At 42.3% G+C, this 21,177-nt stretch overlaps 3 protein-coding genes across 4 annotated transcripts; 2 read left to right on the top strand and 1 right to left on the bottom strand.

Moving 5' to 3' along the window:
• Positions 1-286: 286 nt before the first annotated feature.
• Positions 287-4,021, bottom strand: LOC133024169 (zinc finger protein 431-like). Its single transcript, XM_061091158.1, has 2 exons — positions 3,790-4,021; positions 287-2,468 (listed from the first exon to the last, which is right to left on the bottom strand). Exons 1-2 carry the CDS (start codon positions 3,806-3,808, stop codon positions 367-369), a joined length of 2,121 nt encoding a protein of 706 aa, XP_060947141.1. The 5' UTR covers positions 3,809-4,021; the 3' UTR covers positions 287-366.
• A 6,478-nt stretch (positions 4,022-10,499) lies between these two features.
• On the top strand, positions 10,500-14,440 carry crip2l (cysteine-rich protein 2-like). 2 transcript variants are annotated; one of them, XM_061091168.1, is made up of 8 exons: positions 10,500-10,542; positions 12,193-12,287; positions 12,923-12,980; positions 13,066-13,194; positions 13,595-13,663; positions 13,752-13,846; positions 13,937-13,994; positions 14,376-14,440. In XM_061091168.1, exons 1-8 carry the CDS (start codon positions 10,500-10,502, stop codon positions 14,438-14,440), a joined length of 612 nt encoding a protein of 203 aa, XP_060947151.1. The 2 variants fall into 2 exon arrangements, with proteins under 2 accessions (XP_060947151.1, XP_060947152.1); XM_061091169.1 differs by lacking the exon at positions 13,066-13,194 and having other exon boundaries at positions 12,923-12,986.
• A 1,509-nt stretch (positions 14,441-15,949) lies between these two features.
• Positions 15,950-20,149, top strand: pnrc1 (proline-rich nuclear receptor coactivator 1). The gene is made up of 2 exons (XM_061091148.1): positions 15,950-16,556; positions 19,135-20,149. The coding sequence occupies exons 1-2, from the start codon at positions 16,212-16,214 to the stop codon at positions 19,609-19,611; spliced, it is 822 nt and encodes a 273-aa protein (XP_060947131.1). The 5' UTR covers positions 15,950-16,211; the 3' UTR covers positions 19,612-20,149.
• Positions 20,150-21,177: the final 1,028 nt, after the last annotated feature.

Raw genomic sequence — 21,177 nt, 5'->3', positions numbered from 1 at the left:
GAACATCTACTACATGAGTTTGTTTTCCTCTGCAGACTGAAATAATAAAAATGATATCAATTTGATGTAAGAAAAAAGAATACAGTGAATAAAAGGACATGTTCGTTAAAGACCGTAGTTGCAGGATGGCTGGACAGCCTCCGATCATTTATCATCTTCAACAACACTAAACCTATATACATCCTTGTTTTGTAAACACACATATTTTTACCTGTATAAAACTTTGAATACATTTTCATGTGTGTAAACTAAGAGAAGCTTTTATCACGTGTTGCAGGCTCCTCCCCAGTCTGAGTTCTCATGTGAACATTCAATGCATCACAATGTGAAAAACTTTCCCCACATCTTTGGCAAGAAAATAGCTTCTCACCTGTGGATCCTCATGTGGACTTTCAAATTACCTGTAGTGACAAAACATTTACCACATGTTTGGCAAGAATATGGCTTCTCACCAGTGTGAATTCTAACATGGATTTTCAATTGACCACTATTTACAAAACCTTTCTGACATATTTTGCACGAATAAGGCTTTTCACCAGTGTGAAACCTCACATGGACTTTCAAATCACCAGCTCTCACAAAACCTTTATGACAAATTTTGCACAAAAAAGGCTTCTCACCAGTGTGAATTATCACATGGGCTTTCAAATCACAACTACGTCCAAATCCTTTCTTGCATATTAGGCAAGAATATGGCTTCTCACCAGTGTGAGTTCTCATGTGGACTTTCAAATGACCACTTTTCAAAATATGTTTCTGACATATTTTGCACGAAAGTGGCTTCTCACCTGTGTGAGTTGTCATATGCGTTTTTAATGTGGACATGACACTGAATGCTCTTCCACATGTTTGACATAAAAATGGCTTCTCACCTGTGTGAGTTCTCAGGTGAATCTTCAACGTAGACTTAGACGGACATGTTTTTCCACAAGTGTCACATTTGAAAGACTTTTTACCTGTGTGAGTAATAGAGTTAATCTCTGATTTGGGAGAGTTGTCCACATTGCCACTGTGACACCTGTTTTCATGAAAACTTTTCTGTGGGTTTGGTTCTTCATTTCCTGTTGATCCTGAATCCACATGTTTTCTTCTGTTCTGATCTTGGCTCTCAGCTACAGGAGAGTTGTGAGAGAGGAGCTGGTGCTCACCGTCTGGTTCTCTGTGGTCACTTTCCTCACCATGAGGAGTCAACATGCAGGTTTCAGTCTCCTGGGTCGTATGAACTTTCAAATCACAACTTTTCACGAAACGTTTCTGACATATTTTGCACGAAAATGGCTTCTCACCAGTGTGGCGACTCACATGATTTGTCAAATAGCGACTACTTGCAAAACATTTACCACATATTTGGCAACAATATGGCTTCTCACCATTGTGCATTCTCATGTGGACTTTCAAACGAGCACTATTCACAAAATTTTTCTGACATATTTTGCACGAAAAGGGTTTCTCACCTGTGTGGGTTCTCAGATGTACTTTCAAATCACAACTCCTTACAAAACCTTTCTGACATATTTTGCACGAAAATGGCTTCTCACCTGTGTGGGTTCTCAGATGTACTTTCAAATCACAACTCCTTACAAAACCTTTCTGACATATTTTGCACGAAAATGGCTTCTCACCAGTGTGAGTACTCAGGTGGATTTTCAAATAATCACTACGTCCAAACCCTTTCCCACATGTTTGACAAGAATATGGCTTCTCACCAGTGTGAATTCTCATATGAACCTTCAAATGACAACTCCTTACAAATTCTTTCGTGCATATTTTGCATAAATGAGGGTTTTCACCCGTGTGTTTTCTCATGTGGACTATCAGTTCATAACGACGTCCAAAACTTTCCCCACATGTTTGGCAAGAATATGGCTTCTCACCAGTGTGAATTCTCATGTGGACTTTCAAATTACCACTTTTCACAAAACGTTTCTGACATATTTTGCACGGAAATGGCTTCTCACCTGTGTGAGTTCTCAAGTGAATCTTCAATTTATACTTAGAAACATACGTTTTTCTACAAGTGTCACATTTGAAAATCCTTTTACCTGTGTGAGTATGAGAGTTAATCTCTGATTTGGGAGAGTTGTCCACATTGCTACTGTGACTCCTGTTTTCATGAAAACTGTTCTGTGGGTTTGGTTCTTCATTTCCTGTTGATCCTGAATCCACATGTTTTCTTCTGTTCTGATCTTGGCTCTCAGCTACAGGAGAGTTGTGAGAGAGGAGCTGGTGCTCACCGTCTGGTTCTCTGTGGTCACTTTCCTCACCATGAGGAGTCAACATGCAGGTTTCAGTCTCCTGCTTCAGTACGAGCTGCTCTCCCTCCTGACTGGTGCACATTTCCTCCTGTTCCTCTTTAATCTGTGGAGGTTCTTGTTCCTCTTGGTCCAGACTGGAGTTCCTCTCCTGGTGACAGAGCAGCTGGTCAGTGAGAACCTCCTCCTCCTTACAGACATGCTGCTGTAGGAGCTCTGGAGGAACAAAGACAACATAGATAAGTAAGAGCAACAATAGTCAACTTAATACCTTCAAATATTAACTTTAAAATTAAACTATTGGTTCAGTGACTTGGAAAATGAATAATGACTACCAATCTACACCCTAAATGGTCGTTCTTGCTCTGTGTAACTTTAGGGAGTGAGTCTAATCTCTGACCGTGAGTAATGCGGAACTGTTAATCAGTTAAATTATTAAAAACAAGTGTTTATCTCCAATAATCCGGGGCATTTTTTTTTAAAATAAGAAGAATTCTAACCACAGGCACCGCTCCCTTCGCTTCTCGTTCATGGATCGTCGGTAATATCCAAGGTTCTGTTGTATTTCAGTTTAGTGAAAAAGATCACACAGTAATGGCTTTACGCAACACAGTGAAAGTCTTTGGTTTTTCTCCACGTGAAAAACAGTTTATCGCCCGGACACGGCGCCCAACAACATTAGTTAACATACTTGGCTGCACAGGCGCTGTCAAAATAAGATGCACCTTTATTTATCCTCAGAGGATATTCACATAATGACCCAGCGGCATGAGAAAGTAGACACGAAGGGGAAAATATAATAAGAATAAAAGTATGAATAGAAATATAATATACTAAAAAACTGAAATAATGCTCTATGGAGATCAAGTTGTGGTCATGTGCTATTTGTCCATTCCTTGTAATATACTGAGTACAAACCGTGCAGCAGTTCTTCCCTGAGGTATAGTTTTCAGTGTTTGACAGTAGGAGCTGTGGCTGAACCTGAGCTGCCTCCGTTCAGGACAGGGGTCGTTCATTACGGCTTAGTTTTACTGTCATCCTCTTCTCAGTCACTGCTCATTGCTCAGGGGAAATTATGTCAGGAAAATTGAGATGAAAATGAAGGTACGGCAGTGAGTTTCAGATTGGACGGTTAAGGGGAAAGTTAAGTTGCTATTTTTGCTACCAAATATTGTCATTTTAATACTTGTGAAAACTTTGATCAATGTTATGAGAGCAACAATAAAGGAGCATTAATCTTAAAAATGTACTGATGTTGACCTTCATTCACCAAATTAGTATGAAACCAAACAGTGAAATCAATCTTCGAAAATCTGACTCATTCAAAATTGCTTATTGGGAACTTGTCTAATGAGGTTTAGATTTGAAATCTGTTTTGTTGCAGTTTCGCAAATAGAATGGAGATTTCACAAACTTGAAACAGTAATAAAAAGCTACTGGAGTCAATTTGTACATCGAGTCGAGGTTTGACGGTCTGTTGTTATGTCTGAGAGGAGAAAACAGAGAGAAACAAGCGGAACACTCTGCTTGTACTGACCGATCCTGTGTGCTTCCATGTCAGGTGGAGAACCGCTCTCCAGCAGTCTGCGCTGACGATCCACCTCTTCTTCGTACTGGACGATGGTTTTTAAAGACTGTGAATATCTCTTCCGTAGCAGCTGTTAGTCTCTGAAATACTGAACCGAAGACATCACTGCTCCGTCCGCTACTTGAATATTTACCCGAGACACGACCACACTACCGTCTTCCAGCTAACATGCTCCTAGCTAACGCTGCTAGCGCTGTCTGTTCACTTCCGGTGCATTGTCAACTTCCGGAAGAGAAACTTGATTTGTTCATTTTTTGAACAACAATAATAATAATGATAACAATGATTAATTATTTTCTTGATAATAACATACATTTTAAAGACACGTTTACCTCTTTTGATTTCCAAATGTGTCAAAGAAAAGTATCTTTACCCAGAGGTGTTGCAGTGAAAGGAATTCTCACCAGTGTGAACTCTTCTCATCTGGACCGTTAGTTATTCACTAAGAGCTCTCTCATGTGTTCTGCTGTGTGAATCTTCTCCCACAGTTATGCAGAACAACAGCTTCTCACCAGTGTGAGTTCTCATGTTGAGTTTTAAATAACTTCGACTTACTAAACTGCCAAAAATCCCACAATGTCAAGAATATGGCCAACTTTGATGGGTCAGCTTTTTATCTTCACATCTCAAATGTTTATAGTTCCCCCTTTCTGACAGATGTGGGGACCGACCTCTGGAGCTTCACAGCAATGTTGGAATTTACAATGAGTTTTTGTTAGTTGTAATCATCAAATCGTGAACATCAGTCTGATGAACCATTATTGAAAGAAATATTCTAGTTAATAAAATACAAGTTTCTTTATGAGGGACATTTCATAGAGCCACTACATCTACTACATGAGTTGTGTTAATGTACAATTTCCATTGTGAATTAACTCTAAACCTTAAACCTTCCAAAACATTTCATAAATGTTTCGCAATACATGCTGCTGTGGGAGCTCTGGAGGAACAAAGAGACACAAGACAGAGGTTAAAACTGTGATGCTAAAATAATGACAATTGAGTTTCAGATTTGACAATAACTGTGAAAGATAAGGAAAAATACTAACGCGTCCTCCGGTTTTAGCACCACATATTGTTGTGTGAGGGTTTAATGTGTCACTCAATCATTTATTTTATAAATACAATTGTATTCATGAGAGCAACACAATGAAGTAACACGCAGTGTTTTCTCCATCCAGACTACAAACACAGCAAACACAGAGAAACAAGTCCAATGTCAGCCACACTCTGGTTGTACTGACCGATCCTGTGCAGCTTTATTTCAGGTTTCAAAACGCTCTCCAGCAGTCTGCGCTGACGATCCACCTCTTCTTCGTACCGGACGATGTTTTTTTCAAAGACTGTGAATATCTCTTCAGCAGCAGCTGTTAGTCGCTCGCTGATAAACTCTCTCAAATACTGAACCGAAGACATCACTGCTCCGTCCACTACTATTTCTTTATTAGGTCAATAATGTGAGGCAAACTAAGAATAGGGGCCCATAGCTCATTTTGGCCCATGCAGGGTCCTGGTGGCTGTGATCTGGGAGAACCAGTATTTAACATAGTCCCCTGTTTCAGGTCTTTGTGATTAATCTGTCTGTTGCAGTTTTTAAGGATATTTCAATATATCAATTGAAATAATTTAACAACAAAAGAGGAAAATATGGTTAAATAGTCAATTTGGCCTAAAAATAAATCATTAAACAAACTACGTTCAAGTTGCAATCTATCTTCATTCATTAAAGTGATCAAACAGTTAAGGTCAATCAGTGTCAGCTTTCTACTGGTATCACGGTGCCAAGAATACACAGAGCAGGCCCCTGGGAGCTGCACAGCATCACTTAACATTCCCTGTGAGGAGCTGCACTGTCCAGCAGCGTGAAGGAAACAACCAGAGGAAACAACCAGTGGAAACAACAAGAGGAAACAACCAGAAGAAACAACCAGAGGAAACACCCAGTGGAAACAACCAGAGGAAACAACCAAAGGAAACAACCAGTGGAAACAAACAGAGGAAACAACCAGCGGAAACAACCAGAGGAAACAACCAGAGGAAACAGCCAGTGGAAACAACCAGAGGAAACAACCAGAGGAAACAACCAGAGGAAACAACCAGAGGAAACAGCCAGAGGAAACAGCCAGTGGAAACAACCAGAGGAAACAACCAAAGGAAACAACCAGTGGAAACAACCAGAGGAAACAACCAGTGGAAACAACCAGAGGAAACAACCAGAGGAAACAACCAGAGGAAACAACCAGAGGAAACAACCAGTGGAAACAACCAGAGGAAACAACCAGAGGAAACAACCAGAGGAAACAGCCAGTGGAAACAACCAGAGGAAACAACCAGTGGAAACAACCAGAGGAAACAACCAGAGGAAACAACCAGAGGAAACAACCAGCGGAAACAACCAGAGGAAACAGCCAGTGGAAACAACCAGAGGAAACAACCAGAGGAAACAACCAGAGGAAACACCCAGTGGAAACAACCAGAGGAAACAACCAGTGGAAACAACCAGAGGAAACAACCAGAGGAAACAACCAGAGGAAACCACCAGAGGAAACAACCAGAGGAAACAACCAGAGGAAAGAACCAGAGGAAACAGCCAGTGGAAACAACCAGAGGAAACAACCAGTGGAAACAACCAGAGGAAACAACCAGAGGAAACAACCAGAGGAAACAGCCAGTGGAAACAACCAGAGGAAACAACCAGAAGAAACAACCAGAGGAAACAACCAGAGGAAACAACCAGAGGAAACAACCAGAGGAAACAACCAGAGGAAACAACCAGAGGAAACAACCGGAGGAAACAACCAGAAGAAACAACCAGAGGAAACACCCAGTGGAAACAACCAGAGGAAACACCCAGTGGAAACAACCAGAGGAAACAACCAGAGGAAACAACCAGTGGAAACAACCAGAGGAAACAACCAGAGGAAACAACCAGAGGAAACAACCAGAGGAAACACCCAGTGGAAACAACCAGAGGAAACAACCAGAGGAAACAACCAGAGGAAACAACCAGAGGAAACAACCAGTGGAAACAACCAGAGGAAACACCCAGTGGAAACAACCAGAGGAAACAACCAGTGGAAACAACCAGAGGAAACAACCAGTGGAAACAACCAGAGGAAACAACCAGAGAAAACAACCAGAGGAAACAACCAGAGGAAACACCCAGTGGAAACAACCAGAGGAAACAACCAGTGGAAACAACCAGAGGAAACAACCAGTGGAAACAACCAGAGGAAACAACCAGAGGAAACAACCAGAGGAAACAACCAGAGGAAACACCCAGTGGAAACAACCAGAGGAAACAACCAGAGGAAACAACCAGAGGAAACAGCCAGTGGAAACAACCAGAGGAAACAACCAGAGGAAACAACCAGAGGAAACAACCAGAGGAAACAACCAGAGGAAACAACCAGAGGAAACAACCAGAGGAAACAACCAGAGGAAACAACCAGAGGAAACAACCAGAGGAAACAACCAGAGGAAACAACCAGTGGAAACAACCAGAGGAAACACCCAGTGGAAACAACCAGAGGAAACAACCAGTGGAAACAACCAGAGGAAACAACCAGTGGAAACAACCAGAGGAAACAACCAGAGAAAACAACCAGAGGAAACAACCAGAGGAAACACCCAGTGGAAACAACCAGAGGAAACAACCAGTGGAAACAACCAGAGGAAACAACCAGTGGAAACAACCAGAGGAAACAACCAGAGGAAACAACCAGAGGAAACAACCAGAGGAAACACCCAGTGGAAACAACCAGAGGAAACAACCAGAGGAAACAACCAGAGGAAACAGCCAGTGGAAACAACCAGAGGAAACAACCAGAGGAAACAACCAGAGGAAACAACCAGAGGAAACAACCAGAGGAAACAACCAGAGGAAACAACCAGAGGAAACAACCAGTGGAAACAACCAGAGGAAACAACCAGAGGAAACAACCAAAGGAAACAACCAGTGGAAACAAACAGAGGAAACAACCAGCGGAAACAACCAGAGGAAACAACCAGAGGAAACAGCCAGTGGAAACAACTAGAGGAAACAACCAGAGGAAACAACCAGAGGAAACAACCAGAAGAAACAACCAGAGGAAACACCCAGTGGAAACAACCAGAGGAAACACCCAGTGGAAACAACCAGAGGAAACAACCAGAGGAAACAACCAGTGGAAACAACCAGAGGAAACAACCAGAGGAAACAACCAGAGGAAACAACCAGAGGAAACAACCAGTGGAAACAACCAGAGGAAACAACCAGAGGAAACAACCAGAGGAAACAACCAGTGGAAACAACCAGAGGAAACAACCAGAGGAAACAACCAGAGGAAACACCCAGTGGAAACACCCAGTGGAAACAACCAGAGGAAACAACCAGAGGAAACAACCAGAAGAAACAACCAGAGGAAACAACCAGAGGAAACAACCAGAGGAAACAACCAGAGGAAACAACCAGAGGAAACAGCCAGAGGAAACAACCAGAGGAAACAACCAGAGGAAACAACCAGTGGAAACAACCAGAGGAAACAACCAGAGGAAACAACCAAAGGAAACAACCAGTGGAAACAAACAGAGGAAACAACCAGCAGAAACAACCAGAGGAAACAACCAGAGGAAACAGCCAGTGGAAACAACTAGAGGAAACAACCAGAGGAAACAACCAGAAGAAACAACCAGAGGAAACACCCAGTGGAAACAACCAGAGGAAACACCCAGTGGAAACAACCAGAGGAAACAACCAGAGGAAACAACCAGAGGAAACAATCAGAGGAAACAACCAGAGGAAACACCCAGAGGAAACACCCAGTGGAAACAACCAGAGTAAACAACCAGTGGAAACAACCAGAGGAAACAACCAGCGGAAACAACCAGAGGAAACAACCAGAGGAAACAACCAGAGGAAACAACCAGAGGAAACAGCCAGTGGAAACAACCAGAGGAAACAACCAGTGGAAACAACCAGAGGAAACAACCAGAGGAAACAACCAGAGGAAACAGCCAGTGGAAACAACCAGAGGAAACAACCAGAAGAAACAACCAGAGGAAACAACCAGAGGAAACAACCAGAGGAAACAACCAGAGGAAACAACCAGAGGAAACAACCAGAGGAAACAACCAGTGGAAACAACCAGAGGAAACAACCAGAGGAAACAACCAAAGGAAACAACCAGTGGAAACAAACAGAGGAAACAACCAGCGGAAACAACCAGAGGAAACAACCAGAGGAAACAGCCAGTGGAAACAACTAGAGGAAACAACCAGAGGAAACAACCAGAGGAAACAACCAGAAGAAACAACCAGAGGAAACACCCAGTGGAAACAACCAGAGGAAACACCCAGTGGAAACAGCCAGAGGAAACAACCAGAGGAAACAACCAGTGGAAACAACAAGAGGAAACAACCAGAAGAAACAACCAGAGGAAACACCCAGTGGAAACAACAAGAGGAAACAACCAGAAGAAACAACCAGAGGAAACACCCAGTGGAAACAACCAGAGGAAACAACCAAAGGAAACAACCAGTGGAAACAAACAGAGGAAACAACCAGCGGAAACAACCAGAGGAAACAACCAGAGGAAACAGCCAGTGGAAACAACCAGAGGAAACAACCAGAGGAAACAACCAGAGGAAACAACCAGAGGAAACAGCCAGAGGAAACAGCCAGTGGAAACAACCAGAGGAAACAACCAAAGGAAACAACCAGTGGAAACAAACAGAGGAAACAACCAGCGGAAACAACCAGAGGAAACAACCAGAGGAAACAACCAGAAGAAACAACCAGAGGAAACAACCAGAGGAAACAACCAAAGGAAACAACCAGTGGAAACAAACAGAGGAAACAACCAGCGGAAACAACCAGAGGAAACAACCAGAGGAAACAACCAGTGGAAACAACTAGTGGAAACAACCAGAGGAAACAACCAGAGGAAACAACCAGAGGAAACAACCAGAGGAAACAACCAGTGGAAACAACCAGAGGAAACAACCAGAGGAAACAACCAGAGGAAACACCCAGTGGAAACAACTAGTGGAAACAACCAGAGGAAACAACCAGTGGAAACAACTAGTGGAAACAACCAGAGGAAACAACCAGAGGAAACAACCAGAGGAAACAACCAGAGGAAACAACCAGTGGAAACAACCAGAGGAAACAACCAGAGGAAACAACCAGAGGAAACACACCGAGCTGACAGGGCAGGGGAGGCAACACGGCCAGGATTCAGGATGCATCACATTTCCAAAATAAAGGCACCTGCCATCACAAATGATTGTAAGGTGTATGAAGAACTCCTCTTCACTCCACTAGGTTTAGACTCATATTATGAAATCAGAAGTATTTCGAGATGAAGTAAAATGCAAAATGATTAACACTGTAGCAATATAGGAATTTATCCCGTCATGTCACCCGTGTGTTTGTGTGTGTGTGTGTGTGTGTGGACCTATTCTTCTCCTGCTGAATGATGTCATTGAGGGGGCGGGGTTATGGAGGGAGGATGTGAGCTTCGGCTACTCCCATCTTCATCTTCATCATCTCCATCATCCTCCTCTTCTGAGGCGTGTCTGCTCCGCTCGGCTGCAGACAGACAGACAGACATCCCGCAGACAGACGACTGGATATCGAACCCTTCACCTGCAGCGGATCCGGTGAATGTTCACGGAACATGGCGTCGAAATGTCCTAAATGCGACAAGACGGTGTATTTCGGTGAGTGAAGCAGACATCGTGACTGTGTGTGTGTGACTGTGTGTGTGTGTGTGTGTGTGTGTGTGTGTGTGTGTGTGTGTGTGTGTGTGTGTGTGTGACTGTGTGTCTGTCAGGATTTCTCATGAAAAGACTGATAGACTTATATAGTGTGTATCCAGTGAGAAATCAGATTTATGATACCAAGCCACCGATCAGAGGTTCTTGGATAAATATAATGAGTTTGTACATTTATTGTGTTGGATGTTCTGAGATTAAAATGTCGAAACTGTGAGATAGTGAGTCATAATGATTAGATTGAACATTCAGGACCATGATGGAAAAACCTGACATAATTAGGGACAGATATTGAAAGGGACTGTTGGTGGAACTCTGCTGAGAAACCTTCAAATGTCTTTTAGATCAATTCATATATTGACTAATAAGCAGATTTGATTATAATGAAATAGTTGCAGCCATAACACATAGGTGACTTACCCTGTTAACAGGACTATTATTGTACACAGCAGTGCTGAATACCACACACACAGCAGGAGTCTGGATGTGACAGTCATGTTCCAACAGATATACCCAAATCTAATAACCTCTTTATTATCTTGAGTCTGTTCTGTATCTGCTCTTTGTCCTTATCTCCTCCAGGACACAAGTTTGTTTTACTCTCTCTACAAATAATGGGGAATAAATCTGACTGTATCGATGCTGAGCAGGCGTCACTGGGTTGAATCTAAATATAGATTGATTTTATAGATTGAAGTTAAAATATAGGTTCAATATTTAGTCTTTTCTCAAAGAGGGTTTATGTCATTTTAGGTATATCACACCAATAAATAACTTCACCTGGTCGGAGACCCAGGTCAATTAGGACCATTTGTATATTTAAGTGTTATTATTAGGATTTTTTTCTTTCACTTCCAACACATTGTGCTTTTCTGATTTTTTTGTGGATTTCTCAGAATGATTCATGGATCTTGATTTTAAAAAATTTAGCAAGTTTAGGTGACTTATACTCATGAGTTTTCTCAATTAAATAAAAATGTGTTTCAAGTGAATTGAAATGGGATTTCATGAACTCTGCTGTGTCCTTTGAGTTGTGGTTGAAACACTTTTAATGATTTTTAAGCTCAGAACTTCTATCTATTCTGAAATTTCAAACTTTGTCTTTGAGCAGATGTCGATCAACAAACTGCAGAGTCAGATATCCATGTTTCGAAAATGTCAGCAATTGAATGTGATTTGTTCTGGAGATTCTTACAATTCCAAAGCTTATGGAAAGATAACCAATCATATGTGTGTATGTGCTTCTTACACGTCCTCCTCCGTCAACGCCAAGGTGATATCACTGTGACAGGCGGCCCAGTCAGTGAGTCTAAACAGGAAGTGTCATGTCATATCTGGGGGGATATTTTGGGAGGGGGACTAACAGATAAATCACTGTAGACGAGTCCAGTAGTTTTCTGCAAAGGCTGCTCCTGCACAAAAAGGTCTGGGGTCAGAAAAGTGGGAGGGGTTTGGACTTTTTAAAATATTCGTCGTCCAACTTTTCTGGCAGTTAATGTGTCCCGGTCGGTCTGGTCTACAGAGGTAACGCTTTAACATTTTTGATGTGGTTTGATGAACACGTCCTGATTTCTGTCTCGTCTCTTTGTTCAACAGCGGAAAAAGTGTCGTCTCTGGGGAAAGACTGGCACAAGTTCTGCTTGAAATGTGAACGCTGCAGCAAGACGCTGAATCCAGGAGGCCACGCTGAGGTGAAAGGAGCGGACCTCGTTAAAACTAAAGCTTTTAACTCTCCTTGACTTTCAGCAGCCACTGATGAAATAGATCGTTACAGAACGGGGAAAGGATCAACCTGATGAAATAGATGAAATTCTGTAACTATGAAAACTACTTGATGATTTAAATACACACTGTTACCTCAGCAGGGAGTCGTGGGTGTCATGGTGGTCAAACTTACACAGTTACTCAACTGACTTTCTTACCACACCTCAGAAAAGACAGAATATTGATCACACATGTCTCAAAGAGATCACATGTTCTATGTTCAGGTTACACTCTGTTATTCAAAGACCGAAAAAGGTATTTTCTTTATCTTCTTTGGAAGATGTGTTCACGTTGAGTATATTTGGACTATTTGTGTCCAGATGTCTCTTCAACTTCATATCCACATTTGAGAGCTTTTTGGTGATAATGGCCGTCGCCAGTCATGCACTGTCGACAAAAAATCTGATTTCCTCAGAAGAATTTATACGCCATTGTCCTCCTGCTGAAATTGGTGTGAAAGAGAAAATAACAGAGAACAAGTCTGTGAATTTTGTCTGTGTGTTGGAATAGGGCAACTGGTTGGTTGCTCTGCTGACTCTCCTCCCTCTCTTCTATTTAACAGCATGACGGGAAGCCTTTTTGCCACAAGCCATGCTACGCTGCCCTCTTTGGGCCAAAAGGTGCAAGTTCTTCTTGTCAATAAGTCAGCCTGATCCGTTCTGATTAATTCCAGGGTCATAAATGCATCATTTGCATGTGTTTCAGGTGTGAACATCGGGGGAGCTGGTTCCTACGTGTACGACGCTCCTGTCAATGAAGCCCCTGTTGCTGTTTCCATGGAAACAGATGCTAAACCGGAGGAGAAAAAAGCCCCTGCACGGGGACCAGTGAAGGGTGAGAAGAAAAAAAATAGAAAAGCCATCTTCAGAGAAATTCAGAGTTCTAGAGTAGAATCATCTCTGGAGGTTTAGATCGGGTCCCTGGAGGTGATGAATTATTACTGTGACCTACTGGGAAGTAAGTTGTAGGGAGGAAGATCCAGAGGATGAACTCAGAGAGGAAGATACATCTCAGACTGGAGCCATGGTGGTGATGGTGATTTGTAAGAGTGATAATTTTAACATGTATGTGTCTGAGGAGATACATTTGGACAAGATACAAGATTAAACGTGCAAAAAAAACTGCACACAAGCTGTCACTCCCAAGTTGTTCGTCTGCAGATCAGAAAAATAACCTGTAGCCCTTATCTTCCCACAGCAAATAATCTGTCACTACAATTCTGTTACTCTTCCAGCTGCAAGCTTCTCGTCGTTCTCCGGAGGACCCAACATCTGCCCCAGGTGTAACAAGACGGTGTATTTCGGTGAGCACATCGCATCTTTTCATTTGCACGTATCAAATTCAACGGGTTGCCTTAGTGACTGTCTCCATGGTGGCGTGTGTGTGTGCAGCCGAGAAGGTGTCGTCCCTCGGGAAGAACTGGCACCGGCCCTGTCTGCGCTGTGAGAGATGCAGTAAGACTCTGTCTGCCGGCAGCCACGCAGAGGTGAGACACGGGACAAGTCTTTTATTGTGAGATCTTATTTTGCTGTTTTCAATTGATAAAAACTATGGAATGGTTGTCTTGCTGTTGCAGCACGATGGACAGCCTTACTGCCACAAACCGTGCTACGCTGTGCTGTTTGGACCCAAAGGTGAGAAGTGAGAGACTATGGGCTGGTCAAATTATCTTGATCATGCCCCCTGGTGGCTTGCTGCAGTATTGGTCAAAAACCCTGCCACCTCCATGTTCGCAGATGGGACGTGTTAAAAGTTTACGTCAAATAACAGCGGCCTTTTTACTCCTGTCACACTAATGTATGTTCACGTGTATATATATTTTTTAGACCTGCTCGCGATCGGTCAAGCGTGTTTATCATGTCTGACGCTCGGCCTGTTCACACTCAAGTGGACATTTCAAAATCTCATGTTTCTGTGCAAGTGTGACACGATGACATCACAGTTTACTTCATCGTTTTCTCTCTCTTTCTCTCTCTCTCTCTCTCTCTCTCCCTCTCTCTCTCTCTCTCTCTCAGGTGTAAACACTGGAGGTGTCGGCAGCTACATCTATGACGAGCCCGAAGCTGAAGCTCAGCCTTGAGATCTGACGCAGCACCACTTCCAGGACGTCTCTTTAATTTGCCTTCAAGTGTCATGGTGACAAATGACATGTACTGTACTCACAGGGATGGATATTTAGACATTTATGTTGTATTTATACATGTTTATATATCTATTTTTTGTACTGAAACGAGCCTTTAAGATATCCTCCCTGGCGTGACTTTCAGATTTGCCTTTCAGTTCCTTGGTTCTCTTTGCCAAATACTTATCAGCCTGTTACGTATAGTGGATTGTTTTTTATTTCACTCATAATTAATAGTTTTTTCAGACTTTTGAGCACTTGAAACATTAAGTTATTAAAAACAAAGTACCAGCCAAACAATTTACTGTCAGTGTTGATCCTTGCTCTAAAGTGAAGGTGTAGACGTAGTGAAGATACACAGAGACGTGAGTTTTACTGAATGTTATGAAGGTGAGTTTGTGAACAAAAAAATTCTGCAGTAAAACTTTGTCTTACCAAATGTTTGCGTCTGTTTGTTTGTTAGTTAGTTGGTCCTTGGTGGAGGCGTGTTTCCTAATGAGTGTCATTCTAGTTTAAAATCAATCTCACAGATGAGTAATCAAGTCTTATTGTCAGTTTTGAATGTCGAATAGAAGCTGATGTGGTCTGACAGCAGGTATGATCTGAAAAACCAACCAGGTTGACCTTCTATTTTAGCCCAGGAACAAAAATGATTTGTTGATCTGAAATTATCAGATCTCATAGTAATGACATCCGGTAATGTCCTCACCTGATCATTCACATTCCTGCCTTGTTACAGAATGTCTGTGTTATCGTGTCTGTTCCTGTTGATCATGTTCCACCTTCAAAAGGTGCAGCCGAAGGAAAAGGTAAAAACGTCACTGACTGGATGGAGTTGGAAACACCTTATTACTCATCAAGTCTCTTACTGGAAGCAGTAAAATGAGACACGTCAAGCTGAACAGAATAAAACCAGATGTCACTTTTTTTTACAAAATAATGGTGTAGAAAGTGACAAACCAGTACAGTAAAAATATACTAAACAAGTAAACAAACGTTACAGTGAAGCTGTAGATTATGTACATGCATTTTTTATTCTCTTATGTACCTCATTCTGACCTGCTGCTGTAACAACTGATTTTGCCCAGTATGTGTTTCAATACATTTTTAGCTTATTTTGCATAATATGAATAAATAAGAACACATTCAAGTATTATTAATTTATGTTGTAGATACACCACAATATCTATGTTATGAACTTGCCCAAATTAGTACAGTACCAGTGTAAATGTTCATATTTATTTTCTTCATCGGATTTCAACACATTTTTTGTACATGTGTTTTTAAAACACATTTACAAGGTACTTAACTAAATGCTGCTTTACCATTTATTCAAAAAAGTTTAAGGCAAACAATAGGAAACAGTCAAAAGGAAAGTCAATCATCTATCACATTTTATTTGTGTCAATAAGCAGTCTAATTTTGAAAGCGATAACCGGAAGTGGACTCTTCCGGTTACACCCGGAAGTGAAGCCTGACTATCGTTTAGCTTTGTGCTACTGCTGCTCTCTGCTGCTCGTTCCTCGGGCGCGTCATCGCGGAGTCAGACGAGCGTCGATAGCTGAAAGAGCAGAAATCATTTAAACGTAACTTTACTCTGGATAAAGAATCGTTTCCGCTCGGATAAGAACGTGTATTGTTCGTTAGCTTGTTCCCGCAGCTAGCCGTTAGCTTGTTCTCGCAGCTAGCCGGAGCAGGAGGTCTATGTGGCCGCCGCCGCCTCACGGACATGTTGGCCGGATCTCCGGCTCTCTGCGATGAGGCGAACATCGGGAACGTGGAGAACAACAACCCGGGGAAGGTGATCTCCGGCTGCGATGGGCTGAACGCGGGGAACCGAGCGAGGCAGGCGCTGCTGAAGAAGGGAGGGAGGAAGCTGCAGCTCCCGCAGAAACAGCCGAGGAACAGCCCGAGCATCCTCCTGTCGGACCGCAACAACAACAACACCGGGACGGCTTCCTCCGCCAGCCGAGCCGCGGCGCCGGCCGGGTCTAAGGCCCCGAGCTCTCGCCCGGACCCGAGCCTCCGCCCGGACCCGAGCCTCCAGCCGCTCCGCCCGGGAGCCCGGACCGAGGTGAGCCCCGGGGGGGAGACCCCTCACCCAGCGCTCTCTGGCGCTAAGGCTGTTCCCTGCTAGTTACTGTGTTTCAGAGTCAAAACGAAACCTAACATGAACGATACTCGTCTGCTTTCATCTCGTAGAATTACTCTCCGCCTTTTAAAAGCTCTGAAACACAAAGTAAACTTGTCACAATAATCCTGATTTAATACATACGAATTTTGTGTTTGAACAAAAAGCGGTTATACCTCGTTATTCCACAGTAGTAGAAGTACTTCACTTCATAAGCTCTATGTCCTTATCTGTAAAGTAACTGCAGTTACAAAATTTAGTAATAGATTTCATAAAACACAAATACTCAAAGTACAGGTACACTGACTCCTGAGAGTCCTCTGATCTACTCGTCGACAAGCTTTGATTATGGGTGAATCTTACTTAAGTCATATTTTAACAATGAAACTTTCATGATGTGAATACTCATCAGTTTCTGTTAGTACTTTATGACAGTCAGTGACCTTGAATAACAGTAAGTAAGGCCCTGGTAGCTTACAGGTATTTCCTGTATAAAACACAAAAACAATTCCCCGGATGACTTCAAAAACGATTCAGAAGTTGGAATAATGTTTTGCTTGTATATTTGTCTCATTTAAAGATATTTAACTCAGTTAACTTAATAAAATGTCCACGCGTTCGACCAAAAAAATTATTTTAATCCTGATTAAATCTTGTGTTGCGCCCGAGGCAGTTTGTGGTGACGCAGTTACTAATTCTTGTGTTGAAGTAGTCATCTGACGAGCAGCTCGACTTCCTCTTCCTGCAGCTGCAGCTTGTGCAACACTCACAACAACATGTGTAACAGGTGTTTTGTGGTGAAGGAAGTGGGTGAAACGTTATCTCACGGCAACAGGTTTTTTATTTGTTGAAGTTTGTACCTCAACAAGCTTCCTGAAAAACATTTGTAGTGGTTATTTAAACAAATACAAGTGGAACTTGTAGCAAATATCTCTTAATAGAGTATTATCTATATTAAGTGTCTCTATGGTGAAATCGGTCGGGTGAAGATGTTTGTGAAAAAAAGACAGACGTGTGTTTGGCTCGGAACCAATTTATCTGTTTGCCAATAAAAACCGTCCAGTACTTGCTGACACTTCGTTGTTTTACGATATGAAAACATTTGACAGAATAAACGATGCAAAAAAAGAAATAATAAAATGGTTTATTTCTTAATTCCAGCTCCAAATATTGGGTTGTATTTATAATAAAGTTTGTGGTTAAACTCTAAAATATGAATCCTCAATTACATATGATTATACAGATCTTAGGATTGCTGATTATTGTCCTCTTTTACGCTCCTGTTTATCTATGAATTAACTTTGCCACATACCAATATGATGTTTAGTCAGTTGAATTGAATATGCAGATTCAAACCCACACATTTCGGCAACTTGATCGCACAAATATTTCACATTTCGCCTTTAAAGAAAAGTCTGAACCGGTTAATCATCCACTTATTGTTTCAGCCCTGACGCTGAGCTAACAATGTCCTGACTCTAGCTCCGTACTTCTTACTGCCATAAGCTTGGTAATGAATGTTGTCTTATGTTGCAGTTGGATGTGTAGTCATTTAAAAGGTGTATTTGTCAATGTGCTTTTATATCTGCTGCTCCCAAGCGGCCAAATAATCTGTTGAAGATTTGAGGAATTTTTTGTTTCCGACTTCAGATTGGAACTTTTACACTCAACATAGATTAAATTATTAGGGCCCGAGCACTGATCAAAGGTCAGGGAGGTCCCTATTGTTATTGTAAGGATTATTTATTCTTCTTCTTCTTATTATTATTCAGGCAAATAAATTGGCTTTTTGAGGGCTTTAACATGCTCAACTTCTTACCAAAATTTGCAGAAAGTTAGAAAGTGGTGAAAATGTACGTATTCTGAAGGAATTTTCAATGGGCGTCGCAAAATGGCTCAACGGTGCCCCCGAGACCCCCGGAAGGTGTTCACATTGACCGGTCTTCACAAAAATCGATATACAGGTGTATCATGACCAGACAAACAAAAAAGTCTTTAGGTGCAATTGGAAAAACACAACAGGAAGCCTGCTATCTTGCATTTAGTGGCCATTTTTTTTTTTTTTTAGTCACACGATATGACCGTGGCGTGGCGTCAAAGTTTGATTACACGCCATGAAAACACGATGTCCTGGCCATTAAAACACGATTTTCCTAGATACATCGACCATGAATCCTTTAATGCTGAGCCGGTCAAATATCAAAGGAATCTTTGTTTTTATTATTATTTTCAGGCAAAGCGCATGCAACGCTTCAAAATACATGTGCTCGGGCCCACTCAGTGCTGCTTTGCAGCCCTAGAAATTTTAGTTTTCTTTGTTATTTCTTGCATGGGTGTTTCTTTGCTATATTCTTTTATAGCTTATTCTTCCTTCTTCAATTAGGAGAAGGCTCCTTTGATGACGATCTTCATAGTCATCAAAGGAGCCTTCCAGATTGTCATCAAAGGAGCCTCTCTTTAAATATTGTGATTTAACTTGTCGTATTGTCAGATTATTCACCTTGCGTTTCTTCTTTTGTAGCTGATGAAATCCAAAGGTGGTCGATCAGAGCGAGGGGCCGTTCAGCCCGGGGGCCACACGGCCCGCAACCTCCCCCGACAAGGTCAAGTGGACCAAAATGTGAACAGCCGGAGCCAGAAGCCCAAGCTGGACCAAACACCCGGGGCTTCTCATGCCACAAAGAAGAGAGATCACAGCACTCCCAACAAGCCATCCTCTCCTCACCGGCCTCCGTCAGGAGAGCAGAAGAAACCTCTCCACTCCTCCAACAACGTGAAGATGCTGAGCGCACTGCTCGCCGAACCTGCCCTCGAGTACCTCAAAGATGGCGAGAAGGTCTACGCTGGAGCGAAGTTCAGCGAGCCGCCCTCGCCCAGTGTCTTACCCAAACCGCCCAGCCACTGGTTCGGAGAAAACCAGCCTCAGCACAGCAACCAAAGCCGAGAACAGATGACTGTTCAGTTAAAGTCGCTGCTCAAGGTTCAAGATTCACCATGACCACGGTCTGGTTTTTAAATTGGAGCAAACATATCTGAAACCTGATTAACAACGAACGCCAACAATTGAAAAAAATATAAACCAGTAAATACAATTTGGCCGTTAACACACTGCAATACAACTTAGGGAGTTTTTTATCAACTTTAATGCAATTTCCATTCTGCCCACACGCTGCCGGCATTAGTGAACATTTTGAAGACGTGTTGTTTCTGGAGATTTGACGTGCTGTTTGGTCGGGAGTTTATTCCCAATTTTCTGCCTTTTTGTTTGCGGAGGAACGGGAAAGTAACGTGTGTTTTTTCGAGGTTGATTTTTGGAGCGGACTTGAAAAAGCAGAGGAAGTTGGAGGTCGTCTCCAGCAGCAACACGATCAGCGCGTGATGCAAAATGATGATGGCACTTTGTTTATGAACACTTTGGATGAGGCAGCCTTGTCTCGATTGATGTTTTAGAGCGCTTGTGTAAATGTACATAATATATATGTGTATATTTTTCCTTGTTATTTTAATGGAGATTCTAGTTTTGTTACTGAGGGGGGGGGGGGGGGGTGTATCAGACAAACAAAAAAAGAAACGTTCCCTGCAAACTGAGGCACTTTGTGACGGCTCCGTGGACGTAAGAAGGACTTTTCTTACTGCTTTGCACTGTAAAAACAGAAAATGGGGAAGGCCGGGGGAACCCAAGTCTGATGTTCCACAACTCGACCAGCCTCTTTGATGAATTCACCAGCCAGCGAGGAGCACAGGAGAGGACTTCCAGCTTCTGGTTGCTTTCTTTTTTAATATGGCACGGAGAGTGGATCAATCAAAACGAAGCCGCGGTCTGAATTTGAGCGGCTGTTGGCTGAAGTTCTTCCCCTTCCCTGAACTGAACACGAGTCCAGCTGCTGGAGAAGCCTTACGTCGAATCAGGGAATGTGAATCTGACAAGGCTGCAGAAAGCCTGAGTGAACTGAAGAGAGAAGTCTCCCACCCGCCCGCTGCAGAAAGACCCGATCAAGCATCCACAACCACTTCTCTTTAACTTTATTGCACTGATCTAGAGTACGTCCACATCAATCCGGCTAAATCTAAAACATTTTCTTCTCTGCATGTTCACATTAATCCGGAGTTTTTATACCTTACGAAACATGTTTTAGTAGGTGTATCATGAATGGCTGACAAAGGCTTTATGACAGGTAGCAGTTTAACGTTGGTAAATAAGTTACTAATTGGCGTCTTTATTGGAGCTGAAATGGTTTGTCCGTTAACAGAAAAAATAATATGCAACTACTTTGAAGGAGACATATTATTCTATATCAGGATAATGAGGAGGTATTGCCTGTTCTGTTGATGGTTTTCTGGGTTTTCCTTTCACCACAGACTTGGGGCTTTTTTTATCTTTGCAAAACTTTTACATTCACAGAAAACCTAAACAATTCAAGAGGATCAAAAGCATTAAAGGTTTACTTTGATGCTTCATTGTTGTCAGAGTCAATGTCCCAGTGAGGATTCACTGCTTTCATATAATCAGTACTGAAATCTTTATGAGTTTGGAAGGTTTGAGAGATCAATAATGAGAATATTG

This window comes from Limanda limanda, chromosome 18, assembly GCF_963576545.1.
Source record: "Limanda limanda chromosome 18, fLimLim1.1, whole genome shotgun sequence".
Taxonomy (NCBI): Eukaryota; Metazoa; Chordata; class Actinopteri; order Pleuronectiformes; family Pleuronectidae; genus Limanda; species Limanda limanda.
This window is presented reverse-complemented; position numbering and strand designations above follow the sequence as displayed.

Coding starts and splice junctions, on each gene's coding strand:
- pnrc1 (XM_061091148.1), top strand. CDS start 16,212: ATGTTGGCCGGATCTCCGGCTCTCTGCGATGAGGCGAACATCGGGAAC. Junction 16,557..19,134: donor GCCCGGGAGCCCGGACCGAG/GTGAGCCCCGGG, acceptor CTTCTTTTGTAG/CTGATGAAATCCAAAGGTGG.
- crip2l (XM_061091168.1), top strand. CDS start 10,500: ATGGCGTCGAAATGTCCTAAATGCGACAAGACGGTGTATTTCG. Junction 12,288..12,922: donor ATCCAGGAGGCCACGCTGAG/GTGAAAGGAGCG, acceptor TCTATTTAACAG/CATGACGGGAAGCCTTTTTG. Junction 13,664..13,751: donor TAACAAGACGGTGTATTTCG/GTGAGCACATCG, acceptor GTGTGTGTGCAG/CCGAGAAGGTGTCGTCCCTC.